Genomic DNA, 13,085 nt, shown 5'->3' with positions numbered 1-13,085 from the left:
GAGGTGTGATTAGCCAGGCTGGTCATTTTGATGACTATAACTGAGGTATCTGTACACATAAGAGCTGTCCACAGGTCAGTCTACAGGCACAGATGCCTCAGACAAAGGCCCACCTGGGTTAATGTGGAGGAAATGGAAACATTGTATGGCACAACAGCCTTAATATGGATAGAAACCCCTTTTTCAAAAAATTGTTGCACAGAACCTTTAATCTTCAGGCAAATGATTAAGGCTTCATCTTTTGTATCAACCTAGGCGTGATTGAAGTATGTACATCTGTAAGTTGGGGGTAGCATCAAAAGTTATATTTGCCGGACCACCTGCCGGGCTGACCTAGAAGAGGCATATGCACTTACTGAGTGACTGACTGACACCTAATGTTGAAATGCGCATGCGCGAGTAAGAACCGGCACCACTTCACCACTACACCTTCTGTTATTAGTTCAGCCATATTTGCATTTCCAGTTCGTGAAGTAAATTTGGAACCGTTCGGCGTTGACCAGAGGTCCGTTTTTCCCTGGACAAGTACTCTTTTTGGGACCTAAAAAATGCATGTTCAAGTGTTCAGAGAGTTGAGGGCTGAATTGGGACACACTCGAGCTGCTTCAGCGCTGTAGGTCCACCATCCACCTTGGTGCAGCTCAGTGTTTTACTGAAGCCTCCAACAGAAATGTGTTGAACGTTGTTGAGGTAATATTTATTATAGTCTCTTCTTTATGTTTGGAGAATGTTTCTGTGACCCAGCCTTTTGTTTTCTGATTTAACAAACAGAAAGTCATCTCATCTGTCCTTATAACGACACGAATACACGGACACATCGCTCCGTTACTGACTTTCTGACGAGTAAATTACATCTGCACAGCTTTTTGCTTAACTTTTCACGAAAACAGACAAAATCTCTGGATAATTAAAGCCAGAACAGAGCGAGGTGTTACTCAAAAGAAACGAGGCTGTGGATTTGTTACAGCACCATTTTATCAGTTGGACACTTATAGAAATGTAAGTCAGTAATAAATAAATAGTTCCCAGTGATGCCCTGCTCCTTTATCAGGTATAGATTGCTTGGTTGATAAAATGCTAAGGTGTTATGTTTTAGAAATGTTCAAAAAGTAATACATTCATTTTAAAGTTTATTACTGGTTATTATTGTAAACAAAGATATTGATGTGAAGCACCAAAGCTTTTCCAGACCTTCCAATGACAAGGGTATGTATTTTGGGCTTTCCTGTTGAAAGGCCAGAAAAACCTCTGTGACAATGTGACATTGGCGATCTGGCTAAACTAGGCTTTCCATGTTTCTCTTTGCTCTTGTTATTATATATTTGATATTTAGGAAACCATCTATTGCTACACATTTTATCAGCCCACCTCAACCGCATGCAAAAATGGAAAAGTGCCACCCAAGGATCACAACAGACCCAATGTTATGTGGGTGGAGGGCTGAGTCCAGTGAGCGTGATTATTCCATGTGCTGTTTCTGTTCCATTTCCCCGGGATCTGGATATCTGAATGTAGGAATATCCATGCCCATGTCAACTTTGAAAGTGCTGCCTTTGTCAGTTGGAGCCCAGATCCACTGTGCACACCTGAGAAAGCTGCTGAACATGTCTGGCTGAGTGTGAAATGTCTTGCGGTCTATTGTTTTCCACCAGTGTCTCCATCTAATTGTCTTGTCCCATTAGACCGCGAACGAGGCTGGTGTGGCAGACGTCTGCCGTGTGGCAGAGTGCCCTTGATCGGCTGGTGACAGATGTCAGGGCTTCTGTTGAGCGGGCACACTTTGTCACCTAACCCCTGGTCGGCACGTCACAAATAACGCACGCCTCAACGTCCGCCAGAAGACATACACACATACACACACCTCTCCATCCATCAGTAGCTCTTCCACACACACACACATACATACACAACCTTCTGAATCCATCAGTTCCCACCTATTACCCCTGACAGGCTTCACCTGCCCAAGCAGCATGCTCCATGCAAATCCAGCCTGGCATCTCCGCAATCTGAATGGTAAAGCATCGCTCTGATAGATACTGATAGGAGGTGAATGTGTGCCTGTGTGAAAGACTGTGTGTGTGTTCAACTTTCTTTCAAAGTTATCAAAAAGTGCACAGGCCACGGGGCACAACCGCGGAAAGCAATTATCTCCGCGTGCCAACCCAGTGAGGGAAAAACCTCGTCTAAAATTAGACAAAAGGATCAAAACAAACCATACATGAAGTGCGCGGGGAAGTACACATCAAAGACAAAATCCGGTCTTATCCTCAAATCGATCTATCAGCACTACACACTGAATACGCAAGGTAAAAATATATTCAACCTGGGGGCTGCTCTTCTCTTTCAGCTTCCCCTGTCAAGTCACATCTGTGTGTTTGTGTGTGGGTTTGTTTATGATAAAAGCCACTATTAGCATTAAAATCTGCAAAGGGAGATGGAATCTCTCAATGAAGAAAGAATCCAAACCTCACAAAGCACAGAAACAATAAGCAGTGGACAGTACAACACCAAGGGAAACGGTACCTGCATGTGCTGTTTATAATGGACGCCGTATAAAGGGTCTGTCCATCTCTTACAACTCTCAATTTAATAGCCATACCTCTGTCCACCACCATCACTATGGAGACGCATCTACCTCAGCAACAAGAGTCTTCCTCCAAAACATAATTTTTTAAAACAGAATTGTAAAATAAAAAAAAAAGAAATGTTAGGAAAAAAAAGAGAAATGTGTACGTTCTCTAAAAACACACCTGAGTCCAGCATGAGGAACTGCAAATGATAAAATAAGTGTCAAAGAGTTCTGAAGCAGCTGGTGAAATGAAGACAAAGTTGGCAACAATGCCAGCAATGTGAGGCCTCTACACTTATCTCAAGTGAGACATAAAGAGGAGCAACAAATCATTTTACAGCATTAATACATTTCTATAGGTGTTTTATTCAGCAATCATTATACAGTACAGTGCAGAGGTCACCGTCCACATCTCATTCCAGTCAAACAGCCATAAATACAAGTTATTTGTTATTAAACATTGAGGAAAATTATTTTACAGAAAACTACCACAAAAAGGCAGAACATACTAAATATGATTTTAATTGTTTAATTTTTAGTGTGTCTGATCTGGCTACTCCAGTGTTTTGAGAGCTCCATTAGATTCTTTGATTTGCAAATGTTCTTTCAGACTCATATCAATGAGTGGTCTTCTCAGAGGAAGAATAGACAGACAAACCTGTGGATTGTTTCAGATCTGAGATAAACAGTAAAATCTCTCAAAGGTGAAAACTACTGTTTATGTGATTGTTGGTGTCAGTTTTGGTGATCCAATCTCTAATGCTGTAAATGGTGGCTTGACTATACTACAGCTGGGCGGCACAGTGGCATAACATGTACTGTCACAGCCCCACAGCTCCAGGATTGTTGGGTCCTGGGTTCAGTTTGGTCACTCTGTATTCTTCTAGTACTCTGGTTTTCTCCCACTATCAAAAACACATGTCAATATGTGAACTAGCTGCTCCCACTGCACAATGGTGGTGTTTGAGGTGATGCCAGATCTCCACTTTTCTTCAGATTTTCCAAGAGGATTATCTTATATCTAATGAATATCTTGTATTTAATGGCTGTTCAGTGCATTAAATGAACGGACTGGGTGAGGGAAGTGGAGCTTTTACATTTGCACAGTACTGTAAATGGACCTATCCATATTTTACCACCAAATGTTTTCTTTCACTGCAATTTCTGCAGGTGTTCTGTTACCCACAACACAGTCCAGCTCAGCAGGACAGCATTTTAAACTGGAAAGCTAATTGTACACAGCCAATTCACCCAGTCTCTTGTGCCAAACTTCTGTCCATGAAACAAAGTGTTTGCAGAAGGATCATGGATAGGTCCATTATTCACTACCTATTATGAGTTATATAGTTATGAGAGTGAGCAATGAATTTAAGGGCCCACATATGAACCCTTGTAGCTCAAGTTTAACGTGATTAGTGTTTTGTTTGTGTGTGTGTGTACCACTTCGGTCGACTGGTGGACTTCACCACGGGTGCCATCCCATCCCTGTACAGGCTCTTGGTCTTACTGAAGTTTACGATGTTAAAAATCACCCTCTGAAAGAAAAAGAAGAGGAAGGAGAAGAGGGAAATACAGTCATTTCATTAGCTTTTGAGTTAAAATGGAGGCTTGCAGAGATTTTAAATCCTTTGACCTTAATAAGATGAAAAGGAACCACATTTGATCTGAAATTCACCAAAAGATATTCTGCCTCTGCTGGGAAATGTAGTCTAATTAACACTGATGCCATACATTAGGTTGTTTTGCACTTTGCGTACAGTAGACCTGTTATCGCGCCCGGTACGTATCAGACTTAGCAGATGCAAATGGGATGTGCTGGGCGAGTAAAATGTGTTAGAACAGCTCCGTGCTGTGTCACAGTGTGTCTAATGTGAAAGGAGTGTTAATGTGTATAATATATGCGAGGCGGTGGAGGAAGGATAATAGGAAGAGGCAGTGAGACCTGGGAACACCGTGAAACTGTGGACCCTGGCCCACTACTCGACGTGTGAGCATGTTTTCTTATTCTTTGATGCTCTGTTACAGGTCTGAATGGGGCTTGGCTAATGTGATGTAGCAAAACAAAAGCAGCAGTAAAGGCCCAGCACCGCACTGCTGAACTGATCGGATCTTATCACTTATCACTCAGGCTGCATACAGGCAGGCAGGCGGTGCATCTGCTCCAGGTGAAAGAGGGGCCAGGGAGAAACACACACAGTTGCAGAACCTACATCATACAGTGAGATCAGCTTTACACACTACTAACACACACACACACAGGCAACACATCCAAAAAAAACCTTGAGCTTCTGTGCAAAATAATACCTTAATTCAGAGGAATAATATAATGATAATTAATTTATATAAAAAAATATATGTATATGTATTTCGTGTGTGTTTTTTTTTGTTTCTACATTATTTTATTTTATACGTATGAATGTAGCTGCGGAATATATTTACTGCCCTTTTTACATGCCACTCTAATTAAGGTCATAGAAAAAAATAGAGAGGTCGAAATATATAAATAAATCACATAATAATATAACAAATTCTACAACCAAGCTGTAAACGACTCTTATTGATGGAGCGTATCAAATTACCAACTAAGTCCAGGTGGTGGAAGTTAACAGTGTGCAGATGAAATCCTATTACAACCCCCTCCCTCCTCTCACTCCCTCTCTCTCCCCGTCCTTCTAGTCGTCCATCCATTCCTCCACTCCCCTCCCCATCTGCAGAGGCTGCAGTCCCAGAAGCAGAGGATTGTGGTTGGGCTGAATCAGGCAGGGCTAAAATGACATTTAACTGATGTTCAGAGGCGAGGCAGGCTCCTGTAGCGGCTAGATAAGACCATTGCTGCTGGCATTTCAATTACACTTTTACTGCCCTGCACATCTGTCGCCAGCCTACTTTCACCGGTTTCTTCTACAGGCAAACACATCCTCATCCCCCTACCTTTTGCATCACTTTGCTCTTTCTTCTTCTTTTTAACCTTTTTCTCTCTCTCTCTCTCTCTCACTCTCTCTCTCTTTTTTAAAGAATCCAGGGCTGGACCAGATTGGACTATATTGGTGAAGCACACCTCAAGGGCAGGTGTGGCTGAGTCAGTTTGCTCTAAAGTGAGGTGTGTCCATAGTCTGTTGGCATGTGGACCCACTGGTAATAAATACCTTGGACTGTACCTTCCCAAAGGCATTTTTAAAAGATCAGGTGATTCTTTAAGGTCAGGACTAGGGCTGATGAAATGATGAACACAATAGTGATTATTTTGTAAAAATAAATAAATGAATAAATAAATACATTAACATGGGTATGTATTATTTTATTCAAATCACAGTGCTCAACAGCATGGGTATCTGTCATCTGATGCGCCAGATCTGGGTAGTGCACTGCTGTGGTTGGCTTCACGTTGGTTGGTTTTAAAGGGAACACTTGTTGGCTCTCACTCTTGCAGGTTTGGTTGCATTGTGTGGGATTGGGGAAGAAAAATAAAATATTAAGGTCAAATTTAGAACACTGATCAAATCACCCAACACAATATTCAGACATCAGTCTTTTTTTATCCGTTGTCTTATTTTCCAAGTGTTTTCAATGACTAACTCATAACTTTTCAGGTTTTTCAGGGCATGTAGGATCCTGATATTGCAGTCACCATCTATTTCAGTATACTGAAGTCCAGTAAAGCATTACCAATGATATGATATGATGCACAGCCATAGACAGGCCTAAAAATGTATTTTTCAGATGCAAACATCCTCATGGATACTTGAGGACTTACTCAAGTATCTGACTTACTCTCTCATATACATCCACTCACTTATTTAAGTGTTTTGCATTAGTGACCGTGTGTTCTTGTTAGAAACTACTCATCACCTTCACAGGAAAAGCAAAAAATATAATGTATTATAATACATAACATTACACTAATGCCCACTGCCCTGCTCTTACACACTAACTGTTCTTATCAGTGTGTGAGGAAGGAGATGCTACTTTTCAGAATCACAGTGGTCAGTTCAGATGAACAAAGCCGCTTGTTTGAATCCAGCTTGAAGGTGACTCCTAATCCTTTCCTTTTGTCAAAATTGATTTACAAACTGTACCCCTTTACACGTCTTTCCTTTTTTTTTCACCAGCAGCGAGGTCCGGTCACGGCAGAGCTGCCAGAAGCAATACCCTTCTATTGTCTGTCATCATTCTCCAGCCGTGTCTTCATCGGCTCTAATAGGAGAGTTAGAATGAGGTAAGCGCAGGGGGAGGTAGACGGCAAGCTAATTTCATCTCCAGCTCATTAAGAGCTTGGATGTGTGTGTGTGAGAGAGGGTGGTATTCCATTCTACACACTCACACACACACATATCCTGTCGCTAGTGCCCCCCTTGCTCTAGTTAAAGAAGTGTGTCTACACTGAGGAGCGATTTGGGCCTGTTGTCCCCATTGGTCCAAGGAGTCACTCGTCCTGTAAATTTAATTACAGCTGGAGCAGGAGGAGCACATTACCATCCTGCCTGTCTGGGATGTCATTTCCATCAGGCATGTCAAAGCCCCCTTCTCTCTTCATCACAGCCGCGGCAGAGAGGCCACACCTGAGGCTCCAGCTTCGACGAATGCTGAAACCGCAGGCATGGGAGAACATAACTCACCGCAGATTAGCACAGAACTCTACAGCACACTTCATATTAGATGAGTTGTGTGAAGAAAGATGTGCTGATTTTTATGTAGCCACGTAAAAGGAATGGTTTGAGGAATCAAAGAAAAATGACTGAGTAGGGTTTTACGACACATGGAGAATAATATAAATTTACAGACTCCTTCTACTGCCACACGGGATTGTTCAAGTAATACAGGTCTACTCTCTTTACAGTGGCTACAGAAGAGTTGAACAATAATTACAGACAGATTACAGACATATGTTAAGCCATGGTTTTCACTGCAGAAAAAAAGATCAAATAAATATTATAGGTAAATATTACAAAGAAGCAGGCATACAGTTCAGATGGGTTCATTGCGGGTCTGCCAAACAAACATAGTTCTTCCACACAACCTGTTTAATCCCTCCTCACACACACACACACACACACACACACTGATTACATTAATTTCACTTCCTACTGTGTCACAGTGGGTTACGATCAAGAACTGGAGGAGACCAAAACACACACATGCTGCAATAGATTATCTCTATAGAAGCAATCTGCAATGAGCTGTGGAGATCCATTATCGCTGACCAGTGACCAGGACCACAAAGCAACTACCCTCTGACCTTATCACCAAGAATCCTCCACCAGCTGAGAGAGGGACAAAGATGGGGAGAGAGAGAGAGAGAGAGAGAGAGAGAGAGAGAGAGAGAGAGAGAGAGAGAGAGAGAGAGAGAGAGAGAGAGAGAGAGAGAAGCACTCCAGGCTTCTGGACTGAAATGACCTAGACAGGGCTCCAGAGCAGAAATAGCTGGATGTCAAACAGCGTTTGGGGGCAAATGGTGTCTTTTGATACTGATCGATCTGCAGCGAGACCTCCTCTAGGGAAAACACTGCTTAAAATATTTAACTGAGTCTTCTAAATGGAGGGGGACATAAATAATACACTCTGACCTCCATAAAGCATGTTCTTAAAGGGAGGACACCATGTACATGTGACTCTAAATAATGCAGTATGTACGCTACCCTCTTTGTGTGTATATTAAAAACCATACAGCTTCTTTATGAAATGATATATGCTATGTACAGGGCATGGAAAACAAGACCAAGCCATTATTGGTCACAGAAATGTGAAAGATATGGCAATCATTCATGTGGATCCTTTTAAACAGACGTCCTGGAGAGTAATTTAGACTCATGGGTAATGTCCAATGCATCTTTTATTACTTCTAATTAATGACACAAGATTTTCTTTAGCAGCTGAAAATGTAGACCATAAATTTAAACAAACTGAGAAGAAAACTACAGACATGTACATTGCAAAAACTCAACCGAATCACTGCAAAGCATCAGTTCAAAAGAACTTCAAGTTCATAAATTGATTAGTTGCCAATATTGTGAACACCACTTCCAAATAACATCAGGTTCAATACAGCTGCTACCAGCCATTTAGCTCTGAATAGTATTCAAATTAATTAAATGTGTTTGAAAAATAAAGAAACACAGAGGGAATGAGACTGCTATGGAAAAAAGTATAAAAAATCTTGTAAAGGGAGAGCTGGTGTGGAGCTGTGAGGCTTCAGGTGGCTGTTAAAGTAACTGATCAGCTAACACTATAAAATGTATCAACTCAGCATGAAAAATACAGCAGTTTAAAGTGGCTCTCCAATGTTTAATATCCACGGCAGCTGTAAATATGCACCTTAAATGTGGCAAAACGATTCCGTCAAAATGGTCATGAAAGTTTCCCTACCTCATCCACGTAGCAGTGCCCAGCTGAACTTGGAACACAAACCCATAACTTCCCAGTACAGCCCCCTCACCCCAGCCACATATTTTAACAAGGTAAATCAATCAGTTTCAGAGGGCAAAAGCTTCTTGTAGGGCTGGTCCGGCAATGAGAAGTCAAGGAAAAATGATAAAGAGAAGCATTCTGCAGCGTGAACAGAGAAAATGTATGGAGAGATTAAACAGAAAGAATTCTAAGGGGGTTTAAAGAAAATAAAGGAATGCTCAATTGCTCACATATAGAGTGGGCTGTATGTTTAGAATCTAAATGATCTACCCAGCCACGTCTTTTCAAAGGGTGATCATTACTGAAAACACAGTATAAAGCGGCCTATTCATTGCCCCAAATAAAGCATTACAATGGTTAATTTGCAAGAATAAATACAAGAAGCTATATTTTTCGCCTATATATTGATGTAAGTAGAGGTTTCTGATAAAACTAAACAAAACAAACAAACAAAAGCACTCTCGTTCTTTTCACTGATACACAAGTGTTCAGTGAAGAGTTTGGTCCAGTCAAACTGCCAGAATTTACATTTGATTTGCATAAAGCTATGGTTGACTGCATGCAGTGACGCTGACAAGGGCTATGTGAGATTACATAGAAATTCCTCACGCTGTTGATACAGTGGGAAACTGAAAGTGAAGGCGCATTACTACCATTCTGAAAGCCATTCTTCAATCAAATCATGAAATGTGAAACCAGCTTTTACTGTCACTGCACAGCGGTAGAGTGAAATAGACTCTCTGCATTTAAGACGTCTGTAGCAATAAACACACACACACGCGAGTACAACTGAGCAGTTGGCAGACAGTCACAATGCAACTCACTCAAAAGTACTTCAGCAGTGAATGTAAAGGGAGGAGAAAGCAATGTTCCTTTCCCTCTTCCCACCCCAAACCTTCAGTCCCAACCCTGATTCTCTAAACCTTTAGGCCACATCTGTCATATCTGAGGATTAAGAACACACACCAAAAAAATCCAATTATATAAGTGTTAAATTAAGAACCGTAATAACTCAGACCTAACCATAACAAATATCACTAAAAGCATATGCCCCAACATTCGGATTGGCCAGTGCTGTTTATAAACAAAAATTAAAGCTGCAGAAATGGACCATTTTGAATTCTCGATGGCTGTGACAGTTAACATCTAAATTGTAAACTAAATTAGATTGTTTCCCCAGGGTCGCTGATTATTTTAATCCAGGTCAAAGGCTCCTAACTAGTACCAGACCAGACTGCTGTAAAACTGGCACAGTCACAAAAACAGGTCCCTGACTGTTTTTTTTTTTTTTTTGGCAAGATTAAATGGCCTTTTAGAGAAATAAAAATGAAAAAGAAAAAAATCATATATAAAAAAACTTCCCTCCATCTCAGAGGGTCAGATATAGGTGCAATGTGATGACCCCTGGGCCTGACAGGGGTCATCACAACCTGGGCCTGACACATAGGGGCATGAAAAGTGTGAGGCCAACACCAGTCAAAATGTTATATCCTCACATACTGAAGGAAGGGACAAGCCTTACTGTACCCCTCTCTCTCTCTCTCTGTGTATGTGCTGTTACATCTCTCTCTCTCTCTCTCTCTCTCTCTATGCTGTTAGATCTCTCTCTCGCTCTCGCTCTCTGTAAGAGTGTGTGTCTGTGTGTGTGTGCGTGTTAGATCTGACAGGCTGCCAGTGTCATGTGCTGCTTTGGGCCTCTGAAGGAGGTTAAGACCTCTAGTTACAATGTGACAATGTCAAGGCAGCCCCACCACACTCCCTGCAGCCCCCCCCCTCTCTCTATTTGTTCTCAAACACTAGGCTGAGACTGAAAAACGAGGAAAAGCAAACCAACACAGACTCGAGTAACAGGTGGAGAAAGTTAGTCATGTTTTTTTTCCCTTTTTCACAGAAAGAGGGAGAAATTTCGGATACTGACTATTGATCAGCAGCAGGCTGGTTGAGCTCTGTTTAAATGTCAGATTTTAATTTCCTCTTATTCAAACAGGCCGTTTGAGGCAGATCAGATAGCAGCAGGTTGTGACAGTCTCTTTAAGCGTCGAAAAACCCCGAGACCTTTTGTTTGCGGAGGCATCCGCAAGCCTTTCATACAGAAATCCTTTATTCCCCTGAAGGACCACGAAGTGGCCGGTTTGGCTTGTTTGGCGAAAGGCAATCTATTGCTCCATTGTGCCGGAGCACGGCACGGCCCGCACCAGTTTAATTAGGCCTTCCCCGTCCACTGAGTGACAGGCCGACAAAATACAGCAGGCACAATGCGAGAGGTCACACTCACTGAGACAATGATGCCTGCAGAGATACAAAAGCAGTCCATTAACCTACTGAAGGCTCTCTGCACAGTCATTTTTTCTCCATTCACACTAAACTGGGCTATTACGAGAAACCTGGGAGAGTGAGGGCCTACTGCTGGACATCATTAACTCAGTATATGTAAACGTGAGCGTGTGTGGACATGTGTGGGTGTCTAACAAATGCCTGCTTGCAACAATATTAATTCCTTTTCAATATTAATTCATAACAGTGGTTTATTCAGTAGTTAATTCTGTGTATTTTTTTTCACTTTATTCTGTAATAGTTATTATTTCCAAATCCAGGACCCTGATTCCATTCGGATTTCCCGGTTTGTGCAGCACACAAACATAACCAGAATCCCAAGAATCCCACCAATTCTTATTCAAACATGCATAGGGCAGCTCGGGTCTGTGTGTGTAACAGCACAACGTTTACGGAAAGTCGTTCTTTGATATTAATGGCTGTCGGACCATCACCTGATTACCAAAGTGCATGTGAGTGCACTGAATGTCTGTGGCCAGCATCACACAGGGGAAGGTGAGAACAAGGCCAACGCTCAAACTAGTCACTTCCTTGGTTACTTCACTGAAGCTTATATAACCCATGGCTATGAGCTTTCATTACTGTTTAACAACACTGCAGCTTAGAGATCAGTGTGGCAGCACATACATGTTGAGTAGCTGAATAAATCTGTGCTAATGGAAAACAATATAAACCTGAGATACAGCCAAACTTTAACTTTAAATGTTTATTTACATCTCCCTACCACAGCAACACTAACCACATATTCAGCTCTAGTGGAAAATGGGGAGAGAGAGGGAGAGAGAGAGAGAGAGAGAGAATGAATAAAATAATACCTAGCTCTATCTCAGAATTCTTCCTACTCTGAAACAGCACACTTCATTTATTCGTCACTCTCCCTTTCTCTCTTCAGTCTTTCTATCTCTCGCTCTGTTTTTATCTCCCTCATACATTCTGTTTCTCATTCTCTCCCTCCTCTCTCTCTCTCTCTCTCCCCCTATCTTTCACTCAGGGTCTCCTGTCATGCTGCAGGGGAGAGGTGGAATTGTCAGAAGTGATGGATGACTATCAACCTTCTGCTGTCTCCCACTCCGCTCCTCCGAGATTTACACAGCCGCCGACTAGCAGGCATGAAAACCAATCTCTCTTTATATTCCTCTCCTTCCCTTGCTCCCTCTCTCTCTCTCTCTCTCTCTCTCTCTCTCTCTTCTATCTATCCATCTATTTCCTCTCCTCGCTTCTTTCCTATTCTATTATCTTAAGCCATTTCGTCCACCGATGAAGGACTTGGGAGAACATCGTATATCTATGCACCCAATCAACTTCGCTTGTACCTGGCCAGTTCTGCCAAACAGCCAGCGACAGGTTCTGCACGCAGCTATAAATTGTCCGCCTTCTATATGACAGGCCCACTGCCTCTTGTCTTGCTCCCCTCGATGGCCCCTTTCCCAGCACACCACAACATAGTGTCTGTGCATCTAAACGTTATAATTATAACACCAAAAAAAGGTGCCACTGCGGGCTAATTGTGCTCTCAAAATAGTAATTGCTTTATTATCATGACTATTTTGGCGAGTGTAATGATCGTTAGAAGGCATTATGTTAATGCAATTAAGCCGTTGCATTATTGTTCTACCCCTTTCTAATTGGGGCTATCTCATAGGGCACATTCCTTAAATACACTCGTTGATAGATTTAAATTGTGCTTCGAGAGCAAGGGACCAAGGAGTAGACGAAGTAAGGGACTAGATCAGAAACCTACTAAACAAACAACACAAATAAAAAATTATAAATTAAT

General features: G+C 41.8%; 1 protein-coding gene across 10 annotated transcripts in view; it reads right to left on the bottom strand.

Annotated features, from left to right (window-relative positions):
• LOC136666513 (cytosolic carboxypeptidase 6-like) overlaps positions 1–13,085 on the bottom strand; it is a 416,314-nt gene that overhangs the window by 242,466 nt on the left and 160,763 nt on the right. For 4 of the 10 annotated variants that reach the window (XM_066644734.1, XM_066644738.1, XM_066644736.1 and 1 more), the window contains one exon: positions 4,010–4,104. The exons of the other annotated variants lie outside the window; for them this stretch is intronic. In XM_066644734.1, the coding sequence (XP_066500831.1) occupies positions 4,010–4,104 (95 nt within the window). The remainder of the gene's footprint in view (positions 1–4,009; positions 4,105–13,085) is intronic. 10 annotated transcript variants of the gene reach the window in all.

This window comes from Hoplias malabaricus, chromosome 14, assembly GCF_029633855.1.
Source record: "Hoplias malabaricus isolate fHopMal1 chromosome 14, fHopMal1.hap1, whole genome shotgun sequence".
In the NCBI taxonomy this organism is placed as follows: domain Eukaryota; kingdom Metazoa; phylum Chordata; class Actinopteri; order Characiformes; family Erythrinidae; genus Hoplias; species Hoplias malabaricus.
This window is presented reverse-complemented; position numbering and strand designations above follow the sequence as displayed.